The sequence below is a fragment of the Saccopteryx bilineata genome, chromosome 4 (assembly GCF_036850765.1).
Source record: "Saccopteryx bilineata isolate mSacBil1 chromosome 4, mSacBil1_pri_phased_curated, whole genome shotgun sequence".
Lineage (NCBI taxonomy): Eukaryota > Metazoa > Chordata > Mammalia > Chiroptera > Emballonuridae > Saccopteryx > Saccopteryx bilineata.
In genome coordinates, this window is record NC_089493.1 from 64,358,146 (window position 1) to 64,370,419 (window position 12,274).

Sequence of the window (12,274 nt, forward strand, 5' to 3'; positions counted from 1 at the left end):
CATAAGATTACAGTTACTTGAGTTGGTTAATTGAGGTTCTGGATTTGAGGTTTTTATTTAACGAGGGTCAGGAATAAATAACAGCCCCCTTATAGCCACTTAAGCATTTCACACACAGTCTCACAGGCCCTAGGAGAAAGGTGCTAGGTGCTTCTGGGTAAACATGGAAATTAGGATTCATCTGAAAACTACTTTATTGACTTTTTAACTGGATTATAAAATTTCTACTTCCATTGCTTCTACACAGATAAATTTTAAGCAGTCACCATTCTATTGATTTATACATATTTACTCTCACACTTACTAGTCATCTATCTCTTTAGAGATAGATGTGTGTGCATGTGTGTGTGTAAAAGATGTCCAATGACCTTTTCATCTTTGGCTTAATTATTCATTCATACTCTCATTGTACTTTCTTTGCAGGTTCAGATGTCTTCTTTTTATATGCATACAAATTTTAAATATGTAACTTTTCCCATCTAGGATAGTGAATATTACAATTCACTAAGGTGGATTCTTGAAAATGATCCAACAGAGCTGGACCTCAGGTTTGTCATAGATGAAGAACTTTTTGGACAGGTTTGTAAATTTTGATTAATTATAATTATACATGAATTATGAAACAAATGTAATATGTTTAGATGTTAAATAATGTATATACTCAAAACATTTCTGTGCTCTATTTTTCAATTTATTTTCCAGTAATAAAGCCTGTCTCTCGGCAAGAATTTCTGCTTGCTTTGATATTTGACTCATTTATGTTTATTTTAATAAAGCTAATATTTTCGATCTTCTTAGCTTCTGAATGGATTTAAGTTATAGTGTCTGGTATAACTATAATATGTATACTGTATTTTTTCACTACAATGATATATCAAGATATCATGCTTGCTTTTAGACACATCAACATGAGTTGAAAGTTGGTGGATCAGAAATAGTTGTCACCAATAAGAACAAAAAGGAATATATTTAGTAAGTATTTTACCATATTTAGTAAATACTTTACTGGAAATAACTTTGTGCTTCCTTCCAGGAAGACAGCTAGAGCCTCCATGTGCTTTACCTCTTTCTTTAACAATGCTGTGTTACCCTTGGGTAATACTCAAATTCAGTATTTAACTTGGGCTTAGCTAATGTTTCTTTTTGTTTGTTTTTAACAAGAATAAATATATCTTAGATTTTTTTCTTGATTTATATAAAAAGACAGAATATTTTATTTCTTTTAGTCTTGTAATTCAGTGGCGATTTGTGAATCGAATCCAGAAGCAAATGGCTGCTTTTAAGGAGGTATGCATCTTCTTTTGTTTGCTCTTCTGTAATTTCAAAGTACAATCCATAAGTTTGAAGTATCGAGATTTATCAGAGAAAAATTAGCATGTGACTTACTTTTTAAAACCAACTTCATTACATTTGTATATTAAAACAATATTAAATGAAGAGTTGTTCACTGTTAAAACTCAATCATTCAAGCCTGACCAGGCGGTGGCACAGTGGCTAGAGCGTCGGACTGGGATGCGGAGGACCCAGGTTCAAGACCCCAAGGTCGCCAGCTTGAGTGCGGGCTCATCTGGTTTGAGCAAAACTCACCAGCTTGAGCCCAAAGTCTCTGGCTCGAGCAAGGGGTTACTCGGTCTGCTGAAGGCCCGCGGTCAAGGCACATATGAGAAAGCAGTCAATGAACAACTAAGGTGTTGCAGTGCGCAACAAAAAAACTAATGATTGATGCTTCTTATCTCTCTTCGTTCCTGTCTGTCTGTCCTTGTCTATCCCTCTCTCTGAGTCTCTCTCTGTCTCTGAAAAAAAATAAAATAAATAAAACTATTAAAAAAAACCTCAATCATTCAAGAGGTCGGTGCAGTAAACCCTTCACATCTGTCACACCCCCTTAGCTTCCCAGCCCCACACCTTTCACCTTAAGTAACCTCAGTCAACAAAGGAACAAGAAAAGGCTCGTCGGGGGGTTGCTGTAGGGATAGTAGAATATACCATTTGTTTCTTTTCTTTCTTTTTTTAAAAATTCATTTTAGATAGAGGAGAAAAAGAGTGAATCGGGGTGGGGGTAGCAGGAAACATCAACTCCCATGTGTGCCTTGGCCGGGCAAGCCCAGGGTTTCAAACCGGAGACCTCAGCATTTCCAGGTCGATGCTTTATCCACTGCGCCACCACAGGCCAGGCCTATTTCTTTTTCTAAATGAGATCACACTATACATGTTGGTTTATGACTTGTTTTCTTCTCATCAAATATTTATAGGAGATCTTACCATGTCAAAGATATATAGCTACCTTTCTTTTGTGGCTGCATTTTTTTTTATAGTATAAATCTGTAAGTTATTTTAAACTTCCTTCAATTGATGGACATTTCGACTTGTTTTCAGGGCACTCAATTCTTAAGCTAATTTAAAACCTTCGGTTAAATATTTATCACATACTTTTTCATTTATCCAATATTGAGCACTATGTGTCCGGTGCTATATGAGGCCAAAAGACATAGGTGCTACTCTCAGGGAGCAGAGAGTCTAAACTGTGGAATGGACAGAAGCAAACCTGAAGTGCTAGGGAGGCATGAAGGAGAGAAGAAAGCAGAGCAGGAAGGGTACAGGAGGGACAGGGAGGGACTGGAGGAGTCAGCCAACCCCTGAGATGAGGAGGTGCAGTGCTAAGCAGAGGGAGCAGCACGTGTGAAGTCTGGCAGTGAGACAGACCGTGCACACAGTATGAGCACACAAGCAATTTCTCTCCTGGAGAGGAGGATGCAAAAGATAAAACGAAGCCTGGAGACCTGGCTAAAAATCACATTATGATGGACCTGTTTGTTAGCTCTGTCTGAAGTCCAGTGAGGGGAAGGAAGATGACATCAAGATGCAATGTATGCCTGACTAGGCGGTGGCACAGTGGATAGAGCTTCGGACTGGGATGCAGAGGACCCAGGTTCAAAACCCCAAGTTCGCCGGCTTGAGCTTGGGTTCATCTGGCTTGAGCACGGGGTCACCAGCTTGAGCACGGGGTCACCAGCTTGAGCACAAAATTGCTGGCTTTAAGCCCAAGGCCACTGGCTTGAGCAAAGGATCACTGGCCCATGCAGCACTTCCTGGTAAAGGCACATATTAGAAAGCTATCAGTGAACGACTAAGGTGCCGCAATGAAGACTTGATGCTTTTCATCTCTCTGCCTTTCTGTCTGTTCCTGTCTGTCCCTCTATCTGTTTCTATTTCTCTGTCGCAAAAAACAAACAAACAAACAAAAAAACACAACCCCCCCCCCAAAAAAAAACGAAAGAAAGAAAAAGATGCAACGTACATTTTAGTCAGATCATTCTGGGAGTGATATGTAGTGAATCAAAGGAAGGGAAGGCTAGTTAGGGAAGAGCTACAGTAATCCAGGTGAAGAATGGATTAGGTACCAAGATAGTGGTGCTGGGAGGAGAGCTGGGTGTGCATTGAATGGTTGTCAGGAGGGGAGATCCACAGCAGAAGGCGATATAAAGGATAGGTAACTGGGGTGGCATTATAGATTTGGGAGCCATCTGTGAATGTGTAGGGGGGCTGTGGACCAGATAAGATGGAAATTCAAAGGAACAGGAAGGTGAAAGCTGATGGCCACACGCAGGAACCTGGGAACAGCAACTTTAAAGGATGGACAATAAAAAAGAGGACTTCAGAGGAAATGAGCCAAGGCTGACAGAGCAAGAGTAAACCCACCAACAGCAGACAAAGGTTCAAGAACAAAGGTGTTTTCAACAAGACACTGCAGAAGAGTCAAAGGAGACATGGAACTAGAAAGTGTTTGTTAGATTTAGCTGCAGAGTTGCTTTTGACTCTGCCAGGACAGCTGCAGGGAAGCAGTGGCATGGAGCTCAGGGGGCAGTGGGTCGAGGGATGACAGACAGGAGGCGAACCAGTAGATTCCGTAACACGTGACACTGTCAAGAACTTGGCTGTGAACAGAAGAAAGGTGTTTGCTCCTTTGTTTTTAAGGTAGATATGGCTGGAACGAATCTAAATGCCTAAAGGGTGAGCTAATGAGGAGAAGGGGGTGTAGTGAGATGACCTTGAGGAAGCAGGGGAGGCGTAGGGAGGGGGCGGTACCTCTCCACCTCTCCACATGGGGACGTAGAGAGTTCAGTGAATTGCATCCTGCATGATTGTCCCTATTGTCTTTCTCAAGTAGAAATTATCTCCTGTAAAGATGGGGTGACATGCGCCCTGGCTGATTGGCTCAATGCTAGAGCGTCGGCTTGGCGTGCAGGAGCCCCGGGTTCGATTCCCAGCCAGGGCACACAGGAGAAGCACCCATCTGCTTCTCCACCCCTCCCCCTCTCCTTCCTCTCTGTCTCTCTCTTCCCCTCCTGCAGCCAAGGCTCCATCGGAGCAAAGTTGGCCTGGGCGCTGAGGATGGCTCCATGGCCTCTGCCTCAGGCACAAGAATGGCTCTGGTTGTGACAGAGCAATGCCCCAGATGGGCAGAGCATCACCCCCTGGTGGGCATGCCAAGTTGATCCTGGTCGAGCACATGCGGAGTCTGTCTGACTGCCTCCCCGTTTCCAGCTTTGGAAAAACACAAAAAAAAAAATATATGGGGTGACATGGAGGAAGAGGAGGCTTGAGGAGTATGGAGAAGCTTTGAAACTGCCACTTTAAGGAATTTAAGGAATCAGAGACACGTATAGTTTCTTGCCAATGTTGAAACTTCAGTTGAGTTGAGAGCCCAGGCATGGGTAACGGTAGGAGTCTAAGCAGATGTGGCATTTCTCCAGTAGCACCCAGGAGCTGAAGGAAAGGATTGTCCCTCAACCCTGTTAACCAAGTTTTAAAGTACTTTCTTTCTTCTAGGGATTTTTTGAACTAATACCACAGGATCTCATCAAGATTTTTGATGAAAATGAACTAGAGGTAAGAAATATTATTTTTATTTTAAAACAAGACTTTCGTGCTCATTCCTTTTCTCACCTGCCGTTTGCAAATCTAATTGTATAGCTTCTTATGTGTGGACTGGGAGACGTCGACGTCAACGACTGGAGAGAACACACAAAGTATAAAAATGGCTACGGCGTCAATCATCAAGTCATCCAGTGGTTTTGGAAGGTAATCGAAAGCTCCTTTTTTCCATAAATTATGATAGAGTCGATCATATTTAACTACACTAGTTAACTTCTCTTATAGGTAAGACAAAAAAAAGAGCCCAGCAAAGATCATCTTTGATTTCGTACTGTATACATCTTGGTTATGGTCCCAACCTCTATCCATGTTTATACATAAATACATAAAATGTTCATAATATAGTAAATGGCAGTGACAGCTAAAAGAGGCACTTAGTTTTTTGCTAAAGTAGGGACTCTTCAAGTGAATTTGTAATAACCTGCAGTGTGTTCTCTAGGACTCCTCCATGGCTCCTTTAAATGTGATTTTTCAGTCTTACGGAGAATTGTGTGTGCCACTCAATAATATCAATGAATATAAGTTTTGGAAAACCATGTCTCATCTGAGAAGAAAGTATTGTCACTTTATTAAGCTATAATCTCATTCTAAAGAGTTACCCGGGAACCCTGGAAATGAAGTTTTCAAGAACCTTTTAAACCACCCATAAATACCAATTTAATACAAGAAACATGCAGATTGACGAAGTGATCATTAATGCTCTAGCATCTGATCCCATATTTTTCAGGGTAGTTTTGTTACCTGTTTCCCAATGATATTCCTAAATGCTGTTTTATCTTATTCAGGCTGTTTTAATGATGGATTCAGAAAAAAGAATAAGATTACTTCAGTTTGTCACTGGCACATCTCGTGTGCCCATGAATGGATTTGCTGAACTATATGGTAAGGGTTTCCCGTACATTGTGTAAAAAGGGAGCGATGTGCCAGTTGCCTCTTTCATGACTGATTAGTCTTCAGGGCTCTTCCATTTATACCGACATTTAGTTAGATTAATAAAAAAAGATTTTTAAAAAATGATATCATTAGATACACTGAAGTATCTAGGCCAAAATGTATGTACACCTTCTAATCAGACAGCAAAGGATAAAACTGGAAACGTGATATTATCTGAGTTACTTTCCAGTCTTGAATTTTAAAGTTCTCACTCCATTACAGAAAATACACTGCTTGTAGTGTGAGAGGTTAGAGCAGCTTGGGAAGTTAGTCCCCACAGACTGTGAGTAAGTGTATGTACAACACACACAAAGCGTGTCACGATAATAGAGTACATGTGAGGACATACTGGACTGAACAAGTGAAACGGCTTTCTTTGGGACTTGTTCCTATCCTTTACTATGGAAAACACAAGCAGATTTCCCAAAACTTATTTGATCGTGGAATCCTGGGGAGCGGGGGAGAGTGGAGAGTCTCATTAGGCTACTAGTTCCCAGCCTTGTGCGAAGTGGCAGGACGGGGGCTGAAAACGCACAGGTCTCTTGCTGCTCAGAATAGTTACTATTAATTAAGTTTTCTATAGAGTGGAATTCTGTATATCCTATCACACTAGTTTCTGGTCTACCTCATAGCTCTAGAGGGGCAGACTGTATAAAAATAAAGTACTGTTTCTGATGTAGAGCACAGCAACTTGTCTCATATCAGTTAACATACTTTTTATTGGAATGACGTTTACTTGCTTTTAAAGATACCAAGAAGAACAGATCATTCAGAGAAAGTCCTGCTAAGAGTGGAGCCCTACTCAGGGCAACAGAGAAGACGAGAATTGTTCTGGGAAGTAGAAGTCAGGGACTGCTGCCTAGGTAGTTGCTAAGCTGACTTTTTCAGGCATATAGGAAGCAGCTGGTGCTACCTGACGGGCTTGCTAACCCGTGTCCTCGGCAAACCTGGTCTCCTCGGTAAGCGTCATGCATATTTGTTTGCAGAACCTGCCAAGCAGCTGCCGCCTCCCCTGGAATAAAACTCACAGTGAGAGGGATGAGAACAGGAGCTTGGCCGCTTGCCAGTGTGCTCATTCCTGGCCTAATTGGATTTCCTAACACTTGTCTTTCTGGTGGTTTCACCTGACTCCTTTTCTGGTCTCTTCTCCTAGGCGGTCGCCGTTCCATAGAAACATCACGGCACATGTCCCTTTTCATCGCTGCCTCCACTTCCCTCTTCTGTGCCTCCTGGCCCACAACCAGCCCCTGATTTCACAAACTGATATTTGGGGGAAATATCCCACTCAGAGCCAGAGTTGTTAGTGTTAAAAAAATCTAAATTCACATTCTTTTGTATTTACAAAAGAAGAAGTCGCTTCAAAATATTAATATTACATTGCAATATTATCTAGCCAACAAGGAGTATGTTCAGTTTATATCAGTTGACTTCAAGGAAGTTTTCCCAGTGGCTGGTTTACGTGAGAGAATCAAGTGGCAGGGAAATAGATAAGACTCCATGTTATGGAAAACAAATGACCAAAGTACTGAAGTTTGAACTGTGAACATAATTGTGATGGGTGATGTGTGAAAAGTAATACTTTGTGAGAAAACAAGACGTGGAGAAAAGTATGGCAGGTTACACGTTGGGCTGTCAGCATTGATTACCTGGGTGGTTGGAGGATGTTGGGAATTGGAGGAGGAAGAACTAAATGAAAACACCACATGGGAAAAAAGAGTTCCTAGAAATGTCCATAATAAAAGAAAAATGTAGCATGTATAACATGATCGTGTGCACATAATCTTCTACTAATATGCATATGCACAAAAGATTCATGATGGGATGTTTACTCAGATTTAATAGTGGAATTTGAGATGATTTTTATAACCTTCACTGTATTTTTCTCAATTAGTTTTTTTGCAGTAAGATTTTATAATCAGAAAAATTAAAGCTATTTTTAGTGGGACACAAAAAAGAAGGAAACTGCTCATTGTCTCTGTGTACTTACCGACGAAGGAGGCGATGTACAGAAAACAGAAGTTCAGGGCTAGGAGACAGCAAAGGCCCATGGGATGGGCAGCCCTCTGCAGGGCCAGAGTGGTTGGGTGGGAGAGGAACCCTCATTTCATGGCTGGATAATAAAGCCATTGAGCACAGGACAGCCTTCGTTTCATTTAAGTTTAAAGAAACTAGATTAAGTTCTCTGTATGTTTAAGGTCTACAGTAGAAAAAGAGAATTGTGAAACACGTAGGGTTTCCTGTAAAGAGTAAATGGAACCAAAGCAACTCTTCTTCTTCCTGATAGGCTCAAATGGACCACAGTCTTTCACGGTGGAACAGTGGGGTACGCCTGAAAAGCTGCCAAGAGCCCATACATGGTAAGCAGTTTCTAGACTCTGAGAGAACAAGGCCTGAGAGAGCCAAGTTCCTCATGATACAGAGGCCTCGTCCCCTCTGAGCTATGTTAATGCCGGTTATGGAGGAGGAGGGAGAGGGGAAGGAGAAGGACCGGGAAAAGGAGGATGGGGAAGAGGCAGCAACAGCAACTCAAGAACAGCCGTTACTTGGCCAGGCAGGCCCGGGCTTCAAGCCCAGGTGGTTGCACACGGGAGAGGCCCACCTCACTGTTGACCGTATATTGCCTCCATCGCATGCCTGCTGGGCCATCCCGAGAGAGGCTGGAACATTCCCTCTTTGGAGGTTAGACTAACAGAGGAGCCCAGACATTTGGAGGCAGGGGCGAGAAGAGTTACGGAGAAGTCATGGGGAGAGTCTGTGCCTACAGGGCAGTCCTGTCTTCCTTCTCCCTGGCGACCAGACAGTTTTTAGTCGGAGCATATCATCACGAGTAGCTGCCTCACTGTGTTTGCCGTGGTGACACTTGCTTTGTCAGTGTCTGTCGTAACCGGTTCCCGTCTGTTTTTCAGCTTTAATCGCTTGGACTTGCCACCATACGAATCATTTGAAGAATTATGGGATAAACTTCAGATGGCAATTGAGAACACTCAGGGTTTCGATGGAGTTGACTAGATTAGAGATGACAGTCTACATACAATGTTTCGCCGCCTCTTGTTTATAAGCAAAATCTTGGCTTAAAATTTCCCAGGGAACTACTAAAACTTAGCCATTGATTCTTCCCAGATATTGGAGAAAATCATATCAAAGCCATTAAAAGCAATCTAGTGTGACAGCTTTACCAGGATTTCGTCCACTTTGAGATAACGTGTTGCGTGTATACGGTTGTTTCACTCTCTTTCGCGTCCACACTCCAGTATCTCCGTCCTCTGTGCCTGAGATAATGAGTTGTGTCCTAACATTTACCTCTTTTCCAGTATTTGCCAGGCAGTCCTTTCTTAAACTACTGAAATTGTAACTGTGAAATGTTTGTGATAAGCGTCCTATGTGAAAAGTTTGATGCTTCTTGAGAAGAAAAACCGAAATTTGGAAAAAGATAACCTTGATATTTGAGTGAACTGTGCTATATTTAGTGCTGCCTGCAGCTATTTATTACCCTGTAGACCTGTCTAATGCACCTTACGCCCAGAGTTTTGGAAAACCCTTGCAAAGTGTTAGCTATGTTTCTAGTCAACTGACTCACTGGCAAAAACAAAAAATTGTTTACTTCTTCATTTTCAGAGTATTTGGTTTTTGTTAATATGTGGTTTTACTAAACCAAGTGGTGTATAAGACATGTGAAGCAAATTCAGATTTGCAAAGGCTGAAAGGTATTAACGCCATCCTCCTGACTGCATATCCTTATATATAGTTCGTTGGTGTAGACATCACCCTCTCCTGTGGTAGTTTAAAGAATTCCTTCTTCCAACAGTGAACTAAAGCTCCACAAAGCAGTGTTTCTAAGTGTGCCTCAAAGAACGAAGTTAAATGTGTAGTATTGCTTTTACTAGTCATTCTGTACATTTGCACAATTATGTAGTAACTATATGTTTACAGGATTTATTATGTTTACACATTAAGCTAATTTCTGTAGTTGCCTTTTTATATTTTTAGAATGTCATTTTAGTAAAAAAAAAAAAGAATAATTTGTTTAAAATAACCAAAGAATAGTTATAATGCATAATTTGTATTAAATTTATTACATTTCTTATGCTTTTAAAAAATACTGTTTACTATGAAAATGATCATGTTACACTATAAATCCAAAGCTCTTTAGCAAAATATTAGATAGAATCCTACTTTAATCAAACTGAAGTATATGAATATCGTGTACACGGATTCAACAAACATTTATGCAATGCCTGGTATGCACATAGATAGCACTGTGCTCCGTCCTGGGGTGAGAGTTGCCAACCCCCGGGAAACCCACCTCAGTACTCTTCCTCAAAGAATCACAGGGGCGTAAGTGAATTTTTAAACAAAGTCGGGGTGAACAGAATTAAGCAAAAGGGAAAGCGTTTCAGCATACCTGCCAAGCAGTGTGCCAACACTGTCTTTGTTTCCTAGCCATATTGGAATAATTATGTAGGCGATGCTCTTGCAAAAAGTTAAACCTGTTTCTCAATTTGGTATCCTGGGGATTTTGAAACAGTTGTAAATATTATATAAATGTTTTGAATCCTCGTTAACTACATATATGTATATATACTCGGAGAGTTGTAAAAAGTGCTTCTGGCTATTTGTGTAACTTGGAAGAGTGTAATAAGATGGGTACCTGCCAGCACCCAGGAGAGATCTCCAATGTGACAGCAGCAACACCACTTTCCAAACAGTTCAGCGTAGGGGAAGCAGCTCACAGGCAGTGCTCCCTCTGTTCATCTCTGCTTGTGCTAACCAGTTCAGGCAGGACCACCAGGTGTAGTCCTAATTTTCTCACTCACCTACTGTTTAAACTGAAGCAATTTATTCAACCTCTCTGGGCTCCTGTTTCATCATCTGCCAGATGCTCCCCATCATGCCCACTGTTGTCATGTAAGGTGGCTGTTTCAGAGAGGTGTTTTGTAAGGTATCATACAATCAGAAGATGCTTTGTGCTGACCGTCATATTTTGTCAAAGCAGGCGTGAACACTAAGAGTACTCCCAAAGAACAGTCTCTTTATTTAAAAATAAAGTGACTGCTAATAGACAAGGAAGTAGGAACATCTGATACTGAATACATCCATACATACATGTATACATGTTTAACTATACATGGATCTTCCCATTAGAATCCATATTCTCCATATCAGCAAACTAATTAACATGGCCAGTGCATATTGGAATGTCCTCGTTATGCAGAACTGAATGTAAAAGCTACTTTTGTTAAAACAGGATTTTTTCACATGATGGTTTAAACATCATACCATAGCAGATATCAGAGCTTGAGAAAATATAAAGTTTCTCATCTAACAGATATTCATTTGGATGATCCTGTGACTCAGATAAATCAGGGTGTTAATAAGACCAGACTCACTCCAACCAGCCCTAGCCACAGACTAGACTCCCCTCTGTCTCCCAGCTGTGGGCTGACAGCCTGGAAGAAACCTGTATCAAGCAACACAGCCCCTCATCCCAGATAGAAAAGTATCTCAAATGGCTGGAGAGTAAGTAAGTAGGGTCATTTTCTTAAAGCAAGGACATCATATTTTTCTAGAAATGATAAGCACATAATATGTGTATATTTCCTCTGTAAGCAAACAAATTTTACAATAGACATAAAATTGTATTACAAATGCATTTCATCCTAACTGAAATTTAAATGGTATTTATTTTCATATTTTATTTATAAGGCTGAAATGATCTCGTATAATTATCAGGATAAACACAATTCGTTATGATTCTAAGCTATTTGACCTTTGTTTTTAGAAATCTGATATGGTAAATATATATCAAGATTTGTGTATCAAATTTTATTGACTGCTTTAAAGAATAAAATCATTTTTTAATCTTGATGCCACAAATAAAATTCTATTCTAATTTAAAAAACAAAACTGTGATTCACTTTAAATTGAAATGTCTCCAAGCCAGTGTTGTGGGTGATATCCTCTAGCCTAAGCCTTCGCAGCAATAGCAATACCTGTGGAATTCTCAAGACAATTCTGAATTTATATCTGATGAAGTAACATCATTGTACATTACACACTGTCAACCATAGGTAAGCGCCACTTTACAAACAGGTCGTGTTCCAAAAGGCTGGTGGTTAGTGAAATATCCAGAAGACAAAATAATGATTACAAATTGGGCCGGATTTCAGGCACTGCCACTGGTCATTAAAGAGCCCAGCCTTTAACCTAATCTCTGTTAGATCATTGTTTCTATGAGAAAAGGAGTTCCAGTTAATTCAGAACTGAGCATCTTTTCTTCCTTCTTAGGCACCTGGAAATCTCCCAGTTAAAAAGGAACCCACACCCCTAACCCAAGTCAGTCCTGGGAAGGCGCTGTTCCAGCCTTCTGTTTCTGCTAAAATCCAGACACTCCTTGGGGCTCAGGCCA

At 40.8% G+C, this 12,274-nt stretch overlaps 1 protein-coding gene across 7 annotated transcripts in view; it reads left to right on the forward strand.

Annotated features, from left to right (window-relative positions):
• Window positions 1–11,732, forward strand: part of NEDD4 (NEDD4 E3 ubiquitin protein ligase) — a 141,105-nt gene extending 129,373 nt beyond the window's left edge. For all 7 annotated transcript variants that reach the window (XM_066276189.1, XM_066276190.1, XM_066276188.1 and 4 more), the window contains 8 exons: window positions 484–579; window positions 899–972; window positions 1,227–1,287; window positions 4,831–4,890; window positions 4,975–5,082; window positions 5,721–5,817; window positions 8,153–8,225; window positions 8,775–11,732. In XM_066276189.1, coding sequence (XP_066132286.1) covers window positions 484–579; window positions 899–972; window positions 1,227–1,287; window positions 4,831–4,890; window positions 4,975–5,082; window positions 5,721–5,817; window positions 8,153–8,225; window positions 8,775–8,877 — 672 coding nt within the window. In that variant the 3' untranslated portion in view covers window positions 8,878–11,732. The remainder of the gene's footprint in view (window positions 1–483; window positions 580–898; window positions 973–1,226; window positions 1,288–4,830; window positions 4,891–4,974; window positions 5,083–5,720; window positions 5,818–8,152; window positions 8,226–8,774) is intronic.
• Window positions 11,733–12,274: the final 542 nt, after the last annotated feature.